Source organism: Anser brachyrhynchus (genome assembly GCF_964034855.1).
Source record: "Anser brachyrhynchus genome assembly, chromosome: 1".
Lineage (NCBI taxonomy): Eukaryota > Metazoa > Chordata > Aves > Anseriformes > Anatidae > Anser > Anser brachyrhynchus.
Window position 1 is genome coordinate 42850971 of NC_137694.1, and position 16449 is coordinate 42867419.

General features: G+C 39.4%; 1 protein-coding gene across 10 annotated transcripts in view; it reads left to right on the top strand.

Moving 5' to 3' along the window:
- The first annotated feature begins 4878 nt into the window (after window positions 1-4878).
- OTOGL (otogelin like) overlaps window positions 4879-16449 on the top strand; it is a 98068-nt gene continuing 86497 nt past the window's right edge. For 5 of the 10 annotated variants that reach the window (XM_080552361.1, XM_080552365.1, XM_080552364.1 and 2 more), the window contains exons 1-7: window positions 4883-5323; window positions 6277-6316; window positions 7403-7451; window positions 9687-9747; window positions 11334-11432; window positions 12126-12280; window positions 15465-15586. In XM_080552361.1, coding sequence (XP_080408487.1) covers window positions 5245-5323; window positions 6277-6316; window positions 7403-7451; window positions 9687-9747; window positions 11334-11432; window positions 12126-12280; window positions 15465-15586 — 605 coding nt within the window. In that variant the 5' untranslated portion in view covers window positions 4883-5244. Of the gene's footprint in view, window positions 5324-6276; window positions 6317-7402; window positions 7452-9686; window positions 9748-11333; window positions 11433-12125; window positions 12281-15464; window positions 15587-16449 lie in introns of all 10 variants that reach the window. The other 5 variants (XR_013938306.1, XR_013938307.1, XR_013938308.1 and 2 more) reach the window with 3 other exon arrangements.

Here is a 16449-nt window from a genome sequence, read left to right on the forward strand (position 1 = left end):
CTGGAGAGGGACTGGAAGAAACACTGAGGACGAGTCAACCAATAGCCTAGCTTCTGCTCTCTTGTAGCTGGATATTTTTCCTGTCTGCTTTACACTTGTATGACAATACTGAAATTGTTATATGAGCATCTTGATACTCCAGATTTTTGTCCAGATTTCTTTGAAATGTGATATTTCTTCTCTCACTTAAGGCTGTTATTTCAGTGTACCAAGACTATACAAAGTTAAACTGACTTCCTTGAGTTGAGTTGGGGAACTGGAGATAATAGCACAATATTGTCCTTTTGCTCTAGTTTAGGAAAACGATTATTCATAGTTTTTTATAATCATTGGCACTTGTTATCTTTTTGCTTTTTCTGGATAAAGCTTTTGTTTAAACTACTCTCACTGAAGTGTAGTTACTCAAGAGTTAAACGTGTAACTTGAACAAATTCCTTCTGAAAAAGAATTCTCCGTCCATCTCTCATTTTAGCTGTCAAGTGTCCGCCACAAAATACTGCAATACATGACCTGAATGGAAGTAGAAAACTTATTCAAACCTTTCACACTTTCATTGGAGGGGACTGTTGCCTATTCTATTGCCAATTGAAATACCAGGATTTTTTGTCTTATGCTAAGTGAATGATATATTAAATTCCAGACACTTGCTGTCTCTTTGGCAAGATGAATAGTTTGCTTTCCTCAGTCCCTCCCTTCTGCATCCTCAGATATGACCCATTTCTTGTCCAGCAAGTTGCTCAGAGTCTGTACCTCGTAATAGAGTTGCTCACAAAGTACTCTAGCTCTTGGACTGCTGAGAACTGCAGTGTTCTGACTTGCAGCCTGGCTTTCTAAGGAAAAGATGCTATGCAGGGATAACTTCAAATTTGATTACTGAATTCCCGTGAGTTTTGTGAAAACTGGCATCTTGATGGATGTTAATTAGTTTCAGCTGAGGAAAAATAAGCCTTTTAGTTGTTTGGCTCGTGTGGTGACTGACAAGCAATGGCTCACTCAGTGCTTAGGAAATGTGTACTAGTCTGCCAGTTGGCACATACATACCTTATGCTGTGGCTTGTCCAAAACTGATCCTTGCCTAGCTCTTAGACCAGCCAGACACAGGGGAAAAGGGGGGGATACAGAGTTCCTGGGATGTGAAACTCAGGGGCAGGGGAAATGGAATACTCAGTGCCAGTAACCTTAGGGGTGTTTTCAGTTATGGGGAAACCTGATTTATCAGTTTTGCTGCCCACAGAACAGCTTGTAAGAACTGGGGGGTTTTGTTTTGTTGTTCTTTTATGGAAAGGCTGAAAATAAAACTTGCATTGCTACTAATATATCCAGAGATGATATCTGTGTGTTATTTCTTCAGACAAAAAGCTCTTAACATAATAAAAATGCTTTCTGAACTGAACTCTGATCCTACGAAAATGCCCTATTAATCCTGGAGAGTGATGTCATTCCCACAAACTTGTTTTCTACATGAGAAATGTTTGCGGAATTGGGCTAGTGTCTGCCTGGGTGGTGGAGGTCTTCATTCTAAATGGTTGTTGGCCGATTAACCACTAGAGGGCTTAACTTCATTGCGGAAGGGTAATTAACGTGAAGTTTTAAGCTGTGGGAAGATGTAAGGAGAAAACATTTTCACAAAAATCTTCCTTCCCGTCTCCTCTCCCTTTTCCCTTTTCTCCTTTCCCCTTTTCCCTCACCTTTCCTGATGTCAGTCAAGCTCTGGTGATTAAGCATTTGCTCTGGCCAAGGACACCCTTACACAAAGAAATACAATTTGATCTTCAAACCCCTAGTGAGGTTTTTGAGCAGCTGTGGAGGTAGTTCTTGGAACAGAAGAAATGCCCCTAATCTTGTATCACCCAGCTCTTTCATGAGCTTCACTGATATTAATTCTTAGGAAGATCAGGCGCACACATCAGAATGTGGTCCCACTTAATTATTCATTGAAAATGCCATAGAATCATAGATTATCCTGAGTTGGAAGGGACCCTCAAGGATCATCAAGTCCAACTCCTGGCACTACACAGGTCTACCCAAAAATTCAGACCATATGACTAAGAGCACAGTCCAAACACTTAAACTCCGACAGGCTTGGTGCCATGGCTACGTCCCTGGGGAGCCTGTTCCAGTGTGCGACAACCCTCTCAGTGAAGAGCCTGTTTCTGATGTCCAGCCTGAACCTCCCCTGCCTCAGCTTGACACCATTCCCACGGGTCCTATCATTGGTCACTAAAGAGAATAGATCGGCGCCTGCCCCTCCACTCCCACTCGTGAGGAAGCTGTAGACTGCAATGAGGTCTCCCCTCAGCCTCCTCTTTTCCAGGCTGAACAGGCCAAGTGACCTCAGCCGCTCCTCATACGTCTTCCCCTCTAGGCCCTTCACCATCTTTGTAGCCCTCCTCTGGACACTGTCCAATAGTTTTACGTCCTTTTTGTACTGTGGTGCCCAAAACTGCACACACTACTCAATTACCAGTTCAGTGAAGGTTGAAGTGTGAGCTCTAGAAAGTACCGTATTTTGTTAATGATGATAATGGATCCAAGTCCAAAACAGGGCAAGCTTGAACCCAAGATCATTGAAGGCTGTTATTTCTTCAGCCATTATTTATAATCCTGATAAAATGCATAAGCTGCATATAAAATTAAGTCATCTCAAAATGTTATGTTGGAAAATCTTGGGCAAATTTATTTTGACTATAATAAACAAATATTTGTGTTGAAAACTTCTGATTTAATTTTGAAAGAAAAATCTGTAACTTGAAAATATGACACCAGAATTTAAGTGTAGGCCAATACGTTTTCTGTATTGTGTTCTTTTTCTCACTAAAGTGATTATTTTCTAATGTATTGTTTCTGATCACATTGTCCAGAAGTCCCAATCTGCGAGTATTCCACTACTTGTGTAGATAATTTGTCTTTGCTTGAATATAATTTGATTCATTTTTTTTTCTTTCTTTCTTAATATAGTCCTATGAGCTACAGTTCAGTGTACTTGGATGAATAATTCTTTTTCCTTATTAGCTAATGTCCTTCATGTGCTTGGGACCGTGCTATTTCCTACCCTGCCTTGAGCAGAGATATCCAAACCTAATGAAACCTATTGCTCTAACTCTTAAAAAGACCCTTTACAGCTGCAGAGGCTTGGCCTACTTTTAAGTCATTAGAAGTCAAACAACAATGAAATACTAACACTCCCTGAATATTACCTCAACTTTATTATATAAAAATTGAAAACAAACAAACAAAAAGTCGTTTTAATGGCTTCTGCTAAATCAAAAGAGTTAATTTATATTAATGGTAAGTTTTATTATTTTTGATGCCACATATGAAACATGGTGTGAAATATCATCTTGAGGAGTGGAAGAATCCCAGATCAGATTTCTTATAAGAGTTTGAAATGGTTTCTACACCAGACATAGCTTCAAAGGAAAATAACTCAGAGACTGGTAATGGAAATTGGAAACTCTAATGCTGTGTTGGGTTCATCTCAGCTTGACAGCAACCTCAAGGCATCATCCTCTAACAGGAGATTTATGAGAGCATGAAATGTTGATTAGCCTCTGCCACCTCCTACAGGGTAGGTGCCCCCATTAAATGTTTGCAATCTGTGACTATGACTACATTAGTGTGTTAATTTGGATAAGGAACTCAATTCTTTTACTTCAGTTTGCAGACTGGAGTGGTTTTGGATCTTGTGGAGCAGATGAAAATAAGCTGGAAGATGCAGACTGGCTGCAGATAAGCATATTCAGTGAGTGTGAGCAGCCTGGAGTTAGTCAAAAGTAAAAACAGCAAAAATCTCCTTGAAATGTGAATTGTGTAAATAAGTTTCCTTTAGGATTTACAGAATAATGAAACACAAGATGGACAGATAACCCATTTCAATGGCTGTTTGGTAAATATTTTGTGCATGTATGTATTTGTAGAAAACTGCATCCAGAGTCACTTAAATACAGTCAGTAATAAAACTAAATCTTAAGAAATACTGGAACCACAGTGTACTGTAATAATGTACATCAGTTTGCAATAATTGTCCTTAGGCCACCAGTGATCCTAAACCTGCATGGGTACTGCTGTGTGGGCATAAGGGTTTGTCTTTGACTGTGATTGGAGAGGTTGTATGTTTTCCTTTGCCCTCTCTTCCAGTCCAGCAGGGGAGAAGGGGAGAGAAAGGGCTAAAAGAGTTGATGGGAGAAATTTTTACCTGAGAGAGACCAAAAACTTCTGAATTTTATTTTGGTTCACAACCAAATGCTCCCAGCATCCTACAAAGTGCATGCTAGGAAGAATGAAGTGTAAGACAAAAGATAGGCTTTGCAAATGAAAGTGAGTTGTAGTAATTTCAATTAGCATTATATGTGTCATTAAAACTGCACTTTTTAGTGATTCTATTAATGTTTAGAGTAAAGTGGGTAAGGTTTTTTCCATTTTAATATATGTTCGTGTTAAATTTTGGTGAATTTACAGTTTTCCATTTTAATGAAAATTAGAAACAAAACCCCCTGGCCCCATTGATTTCTTTCTCCTTTTTGGTAATATGAAAATTTCCAAACAAGTTTTTTAATGAGAGTGAAATACAATTATCTGCTGGGAAGTTTTCTTTCATGACAGGAGCAAACTATACACAAAAATTTATCTCAAATATTCTTAAAAATCCAAGTGTATTGGTTCATCGATTTTTTTGTCTCTCCTCTTGGAACAGATAAGGAACATTCATATGTTAATCTCCAAAATGATCTGGTTATATTTTATGCATTAATATAACTGGAGGTTCTTGCTAAAATTTTTCACTATAAGAAGCAAAGGGCAGAGATCAACACAAGCCGCAAAGCACACAAAGGTGTAATGACGACTGAAGGATCTCTCAGACCATCATGACATGGCAAAATTTCTTTCTATGTCATTGTCTTCTGTGTTATAAAGGGCCGATTGAGCTCAACAGAGGAGTAATACTCGCAGGTCTAGCAAAAGTGTAACTAATACAGACTCTGCTGAGGAGTTACCACGCATTACTAATGAGAGACATGCAGCCAGAAAGTTGTATGCAACATTTGCAAAGCTCCTGAAGCTGTATATATCTACCAAGCTTGATGTCTTCTTTTTTCCTTTTTGCGTTGTATTATTTCAAATAATGCATCCAACTATTTAACTTTGAAAGGATTTAAACACACTGTAGGAATACGTAGTTATAAGATGCCATCATAATCAAAGCCATCAATTTGGATAAATTTCCTATTAGTAAGTTATACTGAAATGAACATTGTGGGAAAACTCAATTTAATGATACCGTGGAGTATATTTTTGCTTCATTCACTGCTGTCCTCTTTGCAAGGTAAGAACTTTATTCCATTTCTGAAGAAATACTAACTTTAAAAATGAGTTCTCTAAATATTTTATTAATACAGCTATTTCTTTTTCTATCATTATCAAACAATATTTTTAACCCTTTTTGGAATTCAAGAAACAATAACATAGGTTAAATAACCCATTTTACATATCTCCTTTCTCTCTGACAGGTGTTGAAGCTAAAATATAGCTCTCATTTTTTAAAAAGACACATTTTCTATGTCTGAATTTTGTTACAAAATAATTGTCAAGGAACTATGTTTAAGTTTCATTTATTCCTTGCCACTACTGTCAGATGAGTAAGCAGGTAATGAATTTCAACAAGGTATGATTTTATTTCATCAGACCGCACCTGCACTTTGTTTAAGCATTTTTGGAATGCTTAAATAAATAATTGCTCTTCTGGTTATAGAAACAATCCTATTTTTAACCAGTATATTCACTTTAGATGGGTCTTGCAGATAGTTTATTTGCAGCCATTATGAAGATTTCTAAGACAATGTGAGAAAGAGAGTAACCGGATTACAATTGAATTTTGCAAGTAATATTCAGAAAATGATTACACCTAACTGCCGAAGGAGCTTGATTCTGGATAGCTCTGAGTATCCCTTGTACTTATAATTACCTCCTGTAATTTTATCAGATTTGGTCTGAGGCTCTGAACAACTAAGAACTCTTCTCTCTTTTTGGTGGTAGTATTTACCAGAGTTTAGACCGTGGAAAACTGGGGTTGATAAGCCCTTGAAAGAATCAAGCTATCAGGAAGGAAAGCATCTGTTGCTAGGTCCCTTAGGAAGAGAAAAAAGTTTATGTAAAAGTGCTCTGGAAAACTCAGGATCATTAGCCATTTTTTAAAGAACAAATTTCAGTAGTGTTGTTTGCCAAATGCAGAGTGAGGCTGTAGAAAAACATTTAACGTAATGACTTTTTAATCTACAGGATCTTATTGCAAGCTTTCTCTTTTGAGAAGAACTTCAAGGTAAGTTTTTATTCCATATTTGTCAAGTTCTACAAATAAAACAAAAACATATAAGGCTTATCTGATATAGCGTAAGTTAGAAAGTAAAATATAGTCTTGAATTTGACATGTAAGATGTCAAGTACATGTGCATTGGATGTAAAACACACTTTCAGAATGTTTACATCTCTTTTCAAAGAATTTACACAACAGGCATGGATCCTCTATTTGAAAAATGAAGGCACTTATGAAAAATGATACTTCTATGGTCTCAAGAAAGCTTAGTGGAATAATGGAATGAAACCAGGATGAGATCATTATTTTATGTCTGGAAAAATACATTAAATGAGTATCCTTCTACAATTTTAATTGCATGATAAAATCCTAGCTGCTATTTGAAGCACAGAAAAGTAAGTGCTATACAGCCATAAAATAAACATTTTCAATACAAGTTTTCATGTAGAAGCTGAAATCCAAACAAAACCCAAACTAGGGAATGTTCCTGATCCCATTGAATTAAATGGGAACTATGCCATCAATTTTAGTAGAAGTTTCCAATTGGACATAGCTTTGGATGTCTAGTGACCTCTGCATCTAGTGAGCACACATGCATATCAAATAATATGCCATCTTGGACTGTTGATAAAACTATGTTTTATAGCCTGCTGCCCTTGTTTCTAAACTTAATTGCAAATTTAAGTCAGCTATAGCTGGCAAGCCATCTTTTGCTATTAAAAGCTCTGTCACAATATATTCAAATCACACTTGGGGGAACTTGCTGCCACACACACTGTCAAGTACCTATGAAACTGCTTTGCAATTTTGTATCCTGTCATATAAGCTTATTTTGCCTGCTTACCTCTCCCTCATAAGCCCCATGTACCTCCCTGATAAAGCATCCCACGTTTGAGAGCAGAGATTGGAGCACTATTGAATTCTGTAAAATGAGACCATGAAAAAAAAATCGCCATTTTAAATGTTAAGCCAAGAAAGACCTCTTTGATAAAGTGATGGTAATCAGAGAGAAACACTTCTCTCTGGGGAGCTGCTTATTCAGGCTGTTCCAGGGACCTTCGATTATACAGGTTCCTTTTTGTTTTCTTCCAGAAATGAGTTTAATGCAACTCGACAGAAAAGAGATCTCTTAACAGCAGAGGTAGGTTATACCTCCGAAAGGGGGAGGGTGGGGAAAGCCTCCCCCTTTTCTGCTCTGGGCTTTGCTGTTGTTACAATGGGGCCTTTGTAAGGAGCAAGGCTGTGGTAACAGGAGGACGGTGAGGAGGAGCCGCGGTTCCCTACCTGCTCACCTCCAGCCAAGACCCATGGCCTCACACATTCATTCGCTCTTGGCGAAACGCTCTCTGAATCACCCACCCTGATAGACCGACTGACGCACACCATGGGAAATAACACCGTGGTTCTTCTGCCTTTTGCGAAGGCGAACAGAAAGCCCTAGAAAGCTGTTAGTGTTTGATGAAAAGCACAATGGCGGCTGTAGACAAGGAGCCTGCATGTGGTGTGGTGATGGTGGCAGCTTCGGCCCAGGCCCCGGTCCCACCACTGCGGCCTGAGGTCTGTCCCTCCTCAATCCACGCTCTGTACTGCTGCCTTATGCAGCACAAAGGTGATGTTTGACTACAATTTAATAGTATAGGGGGAAGCTCATTCCCCTGTGGGCAGACATCTTGGGCTACAGAGCCAGAGCAAATGTTACAGCCCTTTTTTACAGGGGCAGGCATGGAGCCCAAAGCCTCTTCTCAGGGTCTTGCAGGCAGGCTGCAACAGAACCACAAATCATTTTCTCTATGTCCCTTGGAGAATTTTGTGTCTCCTCACCAAGTCAGAAGGTAGCCAGTATGAAACATAACACTGAGGTGAGTCATGCCTCTTCTCCTCACTAGGAAGACACCTTCTGAGGGAAATGGGCTCTGGGGACTGATGGTGGTCCAGAAGTGTGCTCAGTAGGACAGCGTGCTGTCACAGCAAATAAGCTCTATCTCCCCAAAACAACACAAAAGCAAAAAGCTGCTTTGCTGAGAGGCCTGGCTCAGGGTAAACAAGAGAGGATGTGGAGAGGGGTGTTTTTATGCAGGGGTGGTGGAGAACCTCTCTGGCTAATGATGGACCCTGGAACAGCTTTCTGGTGAGCTGGTGAGGTCCATTTCAGATTGGTTTTAGATGGATTGTGCTACTTGGGTGCATCAAAGTATTTCCAGTTGGAGGAGGGAAGTATTTATGTCACTGCATGAGGCATTGGTGGGACTTCACCTGAGCCATTTACTGTACAGTTGTGTTTATCCTGAGATCCATTATTTTAAGCTCCAGACATGGAGAAGGACTAGCAGAAGGAGTGAAGAAAGAGTATCTTGCAAGTGAAGGCTTAAACAAGTTGCTTTGCTCTGTTGTGCTGCTGAAGGCTGGTGTTAGACATATGGGGAGCATGGAAGGGTAACTGCTTTCTTGTAATATATCAGAGAGGGATTTAAAAAAAAAACACACAACAAAACAGAACAACAAAACAAAGCAGGGATGAAGAGCTATTTAAGAAAAAGGGCAAAGCTTTGTAAAACAAAAAGATTTAAAAATGGCCATGAATAAATGTACAGGGGAAATATTTAACTGCCCAGCACTTCACCCTGGTAAACTTCCCAACCGTACTTGTGGGGGCAAAAACCCCAGAGTGCTTGTCATGTGGAACTTGATTAGTTCTTGGAAGGGATGATGTGACGTGACAAACTGCAACAGCAGAGTGCTGGGTCAGATCCAGGACTTCCTTACAGTCCCAAGTACCCCTGTTCCTATACAAGACAGGATGCAGATCAGGAAGATCTCCTCCCCCCCCCCATTTTGTTTTGGACGAGCTGAAATGAGTTCTGAAGGATCTCAAGGGGGATGTGAAATCCATCACAGCTGAAGCAGCCACAGTTGGATGACTGGGGAGTGGTACAGGGCATGAGTTAGGGGAGAAACATTTGGTATTTAATGGAAGCAAAAAAGGCAAGAGTCTTGTCTGGGCCCTCACTCTTCCTCCCAAATGTAAACACAAATCTCCCCCAGTGGAGCCTTGCTGGTTTGTTGCCTTTGGTGAAGCAGAAGACATGGAGAGGAGGCCAGCAGTGACCCCAGGGCACAGCCGTATCCTTCCCCGTCCCCCAGAAACCATGCTTCCCTTCCCCAAGTGCCGGGTGCTGCAGTCGCTGCCTTTCCTGCTAGTCTGGGCTGTCAATCACAGCACTTGAGGCCATGACCTGTGCTGGACGAGCCACAGGTGTCTCTACTGTGCTAAAATAACCCTCAAAGTCCTCTCTCAATGCTGCTGCAAGGCCCTGGGCTCATAGTGGTGCATTCATAAAGCAGAAACACGCTGATTTTCCTTTTGTGTTTCTGTCAGGTTCGAGCTGCCTCTCCTCGGTCACACCTGCATGGGGCCTTGACGCGCAGCCCGCCAGGAGGTCAGTGCTGCTCGTCCCAGGAGGAGATGCCCCTGAACACGCTGCCTTCCTGTCACCTTCCCATGTTGCCAGTGGTTTTGTCCCCTAAAAAACCCCACACTAACTCATTACTTCATTTTATCCATGTTAAATAGCATGCGGTTCCCACTGAAATCAGACTTTCAAAATAATGATTTATGACCAAATCTGAACAGCTAATTAAGCTAATCATTTGATTTTTTAAAGTTTATTTCTACTACAATTTTCTTACTACCACTTTTTCTGTCCTTGTGAGAGGATGTAAGTATGTCTGAGAGGCATGAACTGATTATGGGAATGTACAATTGTACCCAAGACAATGAGCACAGGGCTACTCCTAGAGGGGTTCAGGCACTGTCCAAACACCTAAAGCAGGTCCAAGTTATTTTGCAGAAATGTTTGTTGTATGCAACTGAACTTCACTATCCTTGGAAAATATGTATGCCTGGGTAGGTGCTTCCTGTTGTATTTTTCCATGTAAATGAATATGTATAATTCATAGTTCATAGCTGTAACAGCAAAAAAGTTTTCCACATTAATGCTGTTCTATAAACAGTATTTTTTGCCCTGTGCTTTCAGGGTATCTGTGCATATTTGGAAAGCAATTCTTAAATGGGAAAAATTCAAAACTAAGCATTCAAAACTAAGCTTTACTGTGAAGGTCCAGTTTTGTTACCATTTAGTGTCACTAGCAGCTTTACAGTGGCTTCCATTAGGTGTGGAAGGGCCTGTTTATTTCATTGCCTTCCTGCTTTCTGCAATGCTTTTTAAATCTCTGTAAGCAGCTTTGTAAATGTTTGTATCTAGGGTTTTAATTCCTCCCCAACAGGGAAATCAACTGTCTCAAACCCTGAAATTTGAAATTTCCTTTCTCCTTCACTTTTGGGGAACTATGATTTAGACCCACCTCAGTGGTGGGTAGACAATGGTTAGTAGACAGTGAAGTCTTAGCGGCCAAGCAGACCACATAACCCTTTAATGAAACTGCATTTAGAAACAATTACTAATTATAACATAAAACAAGCCATTCCCATGGAATCTTAAGTCTCTGACTCCAGTCACCTCTTAAGCAGAAATAACCTTTTAAAAGTTTTAGCATGCATGGAGGGCTATTTTTAACTGTTTTTGACTTTGTAAATTATGCATTCCAGACTGTTCATAAGCTGAATATACCCTTTGCTGTAATGCCTAGGAAGGAGGAGTTGAACATATGCATAAATTGTGCTGAATTTGGTCAATTAGAATAATCTGTGTCCTGTGTATTTCAAGATCAGGAGGACTGGGATTTGGTTTCTTTACATGGGAACTTGACCTTTTGTTTGCTGGGAGGAGGTTGACCTTTTGCTCCTTTGTTAGTGTACAAGTCTCAGACCAAAAGAGAACCTTGTCTTTTAACCAAGAAACACAAAGGATAAATTTAAGTAAACGTTAAAAACTGGAGATTGTTGTTGGTTAATTTTCTTAGCTAATACAGCTGCTAATGATTTTACAATAAAAAAATTTAATGTGAGTCTCAATTTGTTTGCCGAATACTGTATCTACTAAAAGGCTGCTGTCCTTGCTTACAGGTTCATGTTCTCAAGAGTGCCTTAATGGAGCAGGTTGCACAGAGGCAGGTGACTGTGATTGTGAGTTATTTCGGGCTCAAGGAAGCAGGTGCCAAATTGGTAAGTCTGGGGCCAAAAGAATCAAGTTTGGGGTTCAAGTGAAATTTAAGGGGAAAGTTTTTAAAACAATATTGTTAACAGCACTTTTGTGATTCCTTTGTAGTAGGGATGTCATCCACTAGAAGACACATGGATTAAAATTATATTATATGTTAGGGAAATAGCACCGTCACAAATGCCTACGTTTTAACATTTGGTCTGTGATGATTCATAGATGCCATAAGAGACAGATCACTGTCTAGTATGTCAGCGGCTGGCCAGCTTTTTTATAGTTAACTGAACAACTAAAAAGTCACTGCATTTTTCTAGCAGTGACCTACTGCAAATAAAATAATTAACTCTTTCAACGCACTGGTTTCTGGAATCTCCTTTAGCAAGAATCATCTTTCTGGATCTTCAGGAGACTTTAATCCCTTGCTTCTACTTAGAATTAAAATGCCTCTACCAAAGCAAATCCAAAACTTGCAATGATTGCATGTGACGAAAACTGCATTCTAAAGATTAAAAAAAAAAAAAAAGAAAAAAGTACTGACTTTAAATAAAGTTGAAGAAGTGAGGTTATCTTTCATCCTTGTTGTACATTTTGTTTATAAGCTCTTATTTCCTTTCTAAGCATTTACTTCTGTGGACACCTTTGTCACCTGTCAATTTTTGATTACTGTGCTTGTTGTAAACTCAGTGTTTTCTCTCCAGTTCCTAACACTGGTAAGGACCGAGATGGGATTTGCAAGTCATGGGGACAGTATCACTTTGAAACATTTGATGGCATCTACTACTACTTTCCGGGAAATTGCTCCTATATTTTTGCAAAAGACTGCGGTACTCCAGAACCCCAGTACACTGTTTGGGTAAGTATGTGAGCGTACATTAGAAATAACACACTGAGTATACCTGTATTTCATAAGTAAAGTAAGTAGAGAGACAATAAATAGATCAAACTGTAGCGTTACTTACTTAAATACAAAACTATGCTGCTGGAAAATGTCTAAGCATGTGTGCAGCAACTCAAAACACTGATGAAATGATAATCAACAGAGTCAGTATATTAAAAATAGTGTTTCTTACTCCCTCTCTCCTAAAAAGGATATCTGTTCTCTCCTCTCTGGGAAATCCTGTGTAGCAAAATTGGGTCTTAAGGCAGACCTTGGAAACTTCAATAAACTTTAGCTGTCAGATTGTAGAAAAAATTGAGTAGCTGAGTAAAGTGCAAACAGCTGTCACCTGCCTGGTAGCTGGGCACCCAATCGTACCAAGCTCCGATTTGCAGCCATTGGCATGCGAGGATGTGGAGCTACCTCCCCTGACCCATGAAAAAGTTTGTCCCCGCTGTGGATTTGTGTTCTAATTTTGGATTACCCCTGCGTCATGCAGAGAAGGTTAACAGCTCAAAAGCCTTCATCTTGACCTATGTATAGGGGGCATTCTTTTTAGTAATTTCCTCAGATTTATGGGTATCCATGGTTAATGATTTTGAGATCAGGCAGAGTTCAAACCTCTATCCTCTTTGAAGGAACGTGCCCTAATTACCAGGCTGTAGGTTACTGTGGGGAGAGAACATAAGCTCTTTATGGTATTTTTTTCAATGGTTGGGATTTGGTGCTGACTGGGCAGGGGAGAGGGAACAAGAGTGGTCCTAACTGTAACGCAACCATGGTGGCCACAGTGATCACAGGGGCAAATGTAGATCTAGGTTCTGATTCCTGCTCTAAGAACTAGTTTTCATCTATTAACATATGATTTCTTGTCCCCCAAAATACTAGCATCTAAAGAAGATTAATCTGCCATTTCTACTCACTCAGATCATAGGCAAATGCTGTTACATCTGCCTTCCATTATTTCATTTTAATTCTTTGCATGCAGCTATCATCTCTTACAAGATTTCAGAAAATGCTATAGCAAACCCCAAGATTATATTAAAAATCTAGAATCTTTATTTCAATGGATTCCAGTTGCTCTGAAAAGAGAGAAATTACCTTTCAATTGCTGGAACAAATGCCATACTTTGTTAAAAACTTAAAATGTTTATTCAGAAAAGTCACAAGTAATGCTGAAGCAATACAGTCACAACCAGCTGGGCAGTGGAGAGCTGAAAATCTTGCCAAGTGCTCACATTATGGTCTTTCTGGTTTTAATAATCCACTTCTCTAGAGCAGAAGAAAACACAAGACCTATTTTGATTTTCCTTGATTGTGTTTCTGTCTTAGGCCAGGCTTACATAGAAACCATCTGTCAATACTAGTAACATTTATTATGTCTTTAATTGTAACTTTCTTTATACATGTAAAAACCCTAATGCTTTTACTGGCTTGGTTTATTTCACTCAGAGAAGAAGTAACTGTTTTTTATTTCCAGCATTAACTGTCAGCCTAGGAAGATTAGTTAGTGTATGTGTGAGCGCTGTATGTGTTTACCAATAAATCTTTTCTACAAAAGTGATAGCTCTAGTTACTAGTTACAGCTCCCATTACTATGCTGGCAAAATGTTTCACAGTTACTCATCTATTTAGCTTCACAGCACTGTCAAGTAAATTGGTAACACGGCTCAAATCCTTCTCGCAGAAAGCTGACGCACATGGTCAGAGGAGTCATGCTCGAGCTGTCTAAACTCTGTCTACATTTTAATTTAGGTAATGGTAGCTAAGATTCACAGCATATTCCCATGCCTCCTCAGTCGTTACTAAAACCTGCATATATGCTTTTGAAGCATAGTAGTCTAGAACATCACACCAGTTTGGGTATTCCTGCTCCGCTGAGATTAGCATAGCATAGATTAGCGGGAGCTTTGCATAGGCCCTTGGACTAGGTATGTCCTTCAGACTCACCTAGACTACTGTCAACGTAATTCAAAACTGTGTAGTAGTGATTAAATGGGTAAAGCATATGCACAGAAAGTTGGAGACCTGCATTCCTATCATCAGTCAGAGTTAACCTGAGGTTTTCATGTCCTGAGAGTGCACCCTGGCCAACAAAAGCCCTGTTGTCTCTGGGGATACAGACATTCTTGCAAGGCAGGAGTCATGCTCTGCCATGGCTGATGGCTGGGAATGGAAAGGAAGCCCGACTGCAAAGGTAGCATCCTTTCTGCAAGCTATAAAAAGGAGGCATGCTGGCCTATTCCTAGTTCTGATAAAACATTATTTTTGTTTTGAGATTACTTCATTGCCATAAATCTGTAGGCTCACTGAGATAGGAGTTGCACGTTTTTCTTTTCTAGAAGTACACATCTGAGATTTGCTTAACACCCCTAGTAGTGGGCAGTCATGGAAGTCACATATTGCCAATAGTTGTGAGACACTATTTTGCAGATCTCTCTCTGGTTGAGTGATCCTTTCTGTGCTGAAACTGGGGAAGCTGATGTCAGATTTAAGGCAGCACCCTGACTCACTACCCTATCTATGTACAATGGGGACAGGCAGACTTTGGAAGAACCTACACTTCTCCATTGATGCTGAGAAACTAATGCAAAATGGGTTTTAACAGATGTGTTTATGTTAGATGCCTGCAGTAATCTGTGGGAGCACTCCAAAATCTCAACAAATCCTGAGTGGTTCAGGAGGGCATGCTGGATCAGCTGATGCCAGTCTCAGCTGGCTCGGAGAATGCTGGCACTATGCTGAGCTTTTGTATTGCACAGTAGTCCTCTCTAGACCTCTAGAAAATGAGCAGTAGGGGTGTCTAGGTGCAAATAACAAGCTCCTACACTGGCAGTGATAAAACAGCTCACTATGGTGTCTATGAAGTTCATCTATGTAAACTACCTGAGTATTTCACACAGTGTTTAAGCCACTAACTTGTGATGCTTTGTGCTGTTAAGCACTTGCTGTGTTTCTTAGTAGTACTGAGTAGCATGAACGTATTTTTGCATATGTTTGTAAGTATGACCTTTTTACGTTTTAAATATTTCTCTCTAAAATTCTTTCAGTGATTCATGTACAGAAAAATAAATTATCATATATGACTTTACGAAAACTTGCATGAAATTGTTGAGAATAAACATTTATTCTAACTGTGTGTGTATTCTTCCCCTCTAAGGTTCATAACAGTCCTGACTGCTATGGTTCAGTATATTCTTGTCAGAGGTCAGTCAGCTTATTTTTTTCAAACCAAGAAGAAATAGTTATTTCAGGACATGAAGTAAGAAAAGAAGGAAAAAGGTAAGTGATGGTTTCAAATATTTTATTGCGGAAAGACAATGTGAAGTTTGGGAAATTAATGCTTTTGACATCAACCAGAGAAAATAATTTGCTATATATTTTTACTGATCCCTGGATATTCTATATTGGGACTGATAGAGTGCTAGTGTGAAAAGACGTAATGCTGTTCATGTAATACATGAATGAAGGTAGCATGTGCTCCTCATGAACCTTGTGTTCAACTTCTCAGCTCTGACCTCAGGATTAACCATCTAAATTTTGTATAGACAAGGTCTACACCACACTAATCTAGTTAATCTTTGGTGCATCCTGATACAATTTTGAACAAGGTAGTCTTTATTTACGCTTGGTGTGCAGCTATACTGAATTCAACACACAACCTTCTTATGAATAAGCCTGAACTAATTGAATCAAAGATCTTAAGTCTTCTTTGGCCCTTTTGGGCAAAAACTCCACATTTCTGAGGTACATCAAACCCTCAAATATACCCTTTTAAAATAAATAAATAAATAAATAAATGAGTACAAGGCTATCATAAGTATTTTTTTACTGTTAGATAAAGTACAGAAAATTTCAAAGACTTGTAAAGACGTGTTTTTTTGTATCACCTTAGAAGGTGATTAGATTAGATTACCTTTGATGTAATAATACTATAACATCTGAGACTGATGGCTACTGTGCCATCTGTCTTCATCCCAACAGAAGCAATTTTGGAAGATTAGGATTAAATCATACTGAAATATTTTTTTCCAATGGTCAGTGGCCGAAGGAAGAGGATGTACTTTTTTTGGTCAAAAGTATTTTCTGTACTGTAAGTTTCTCCATTGGCATACATCTAATCTGATGATCCATCTTCTGCCCAG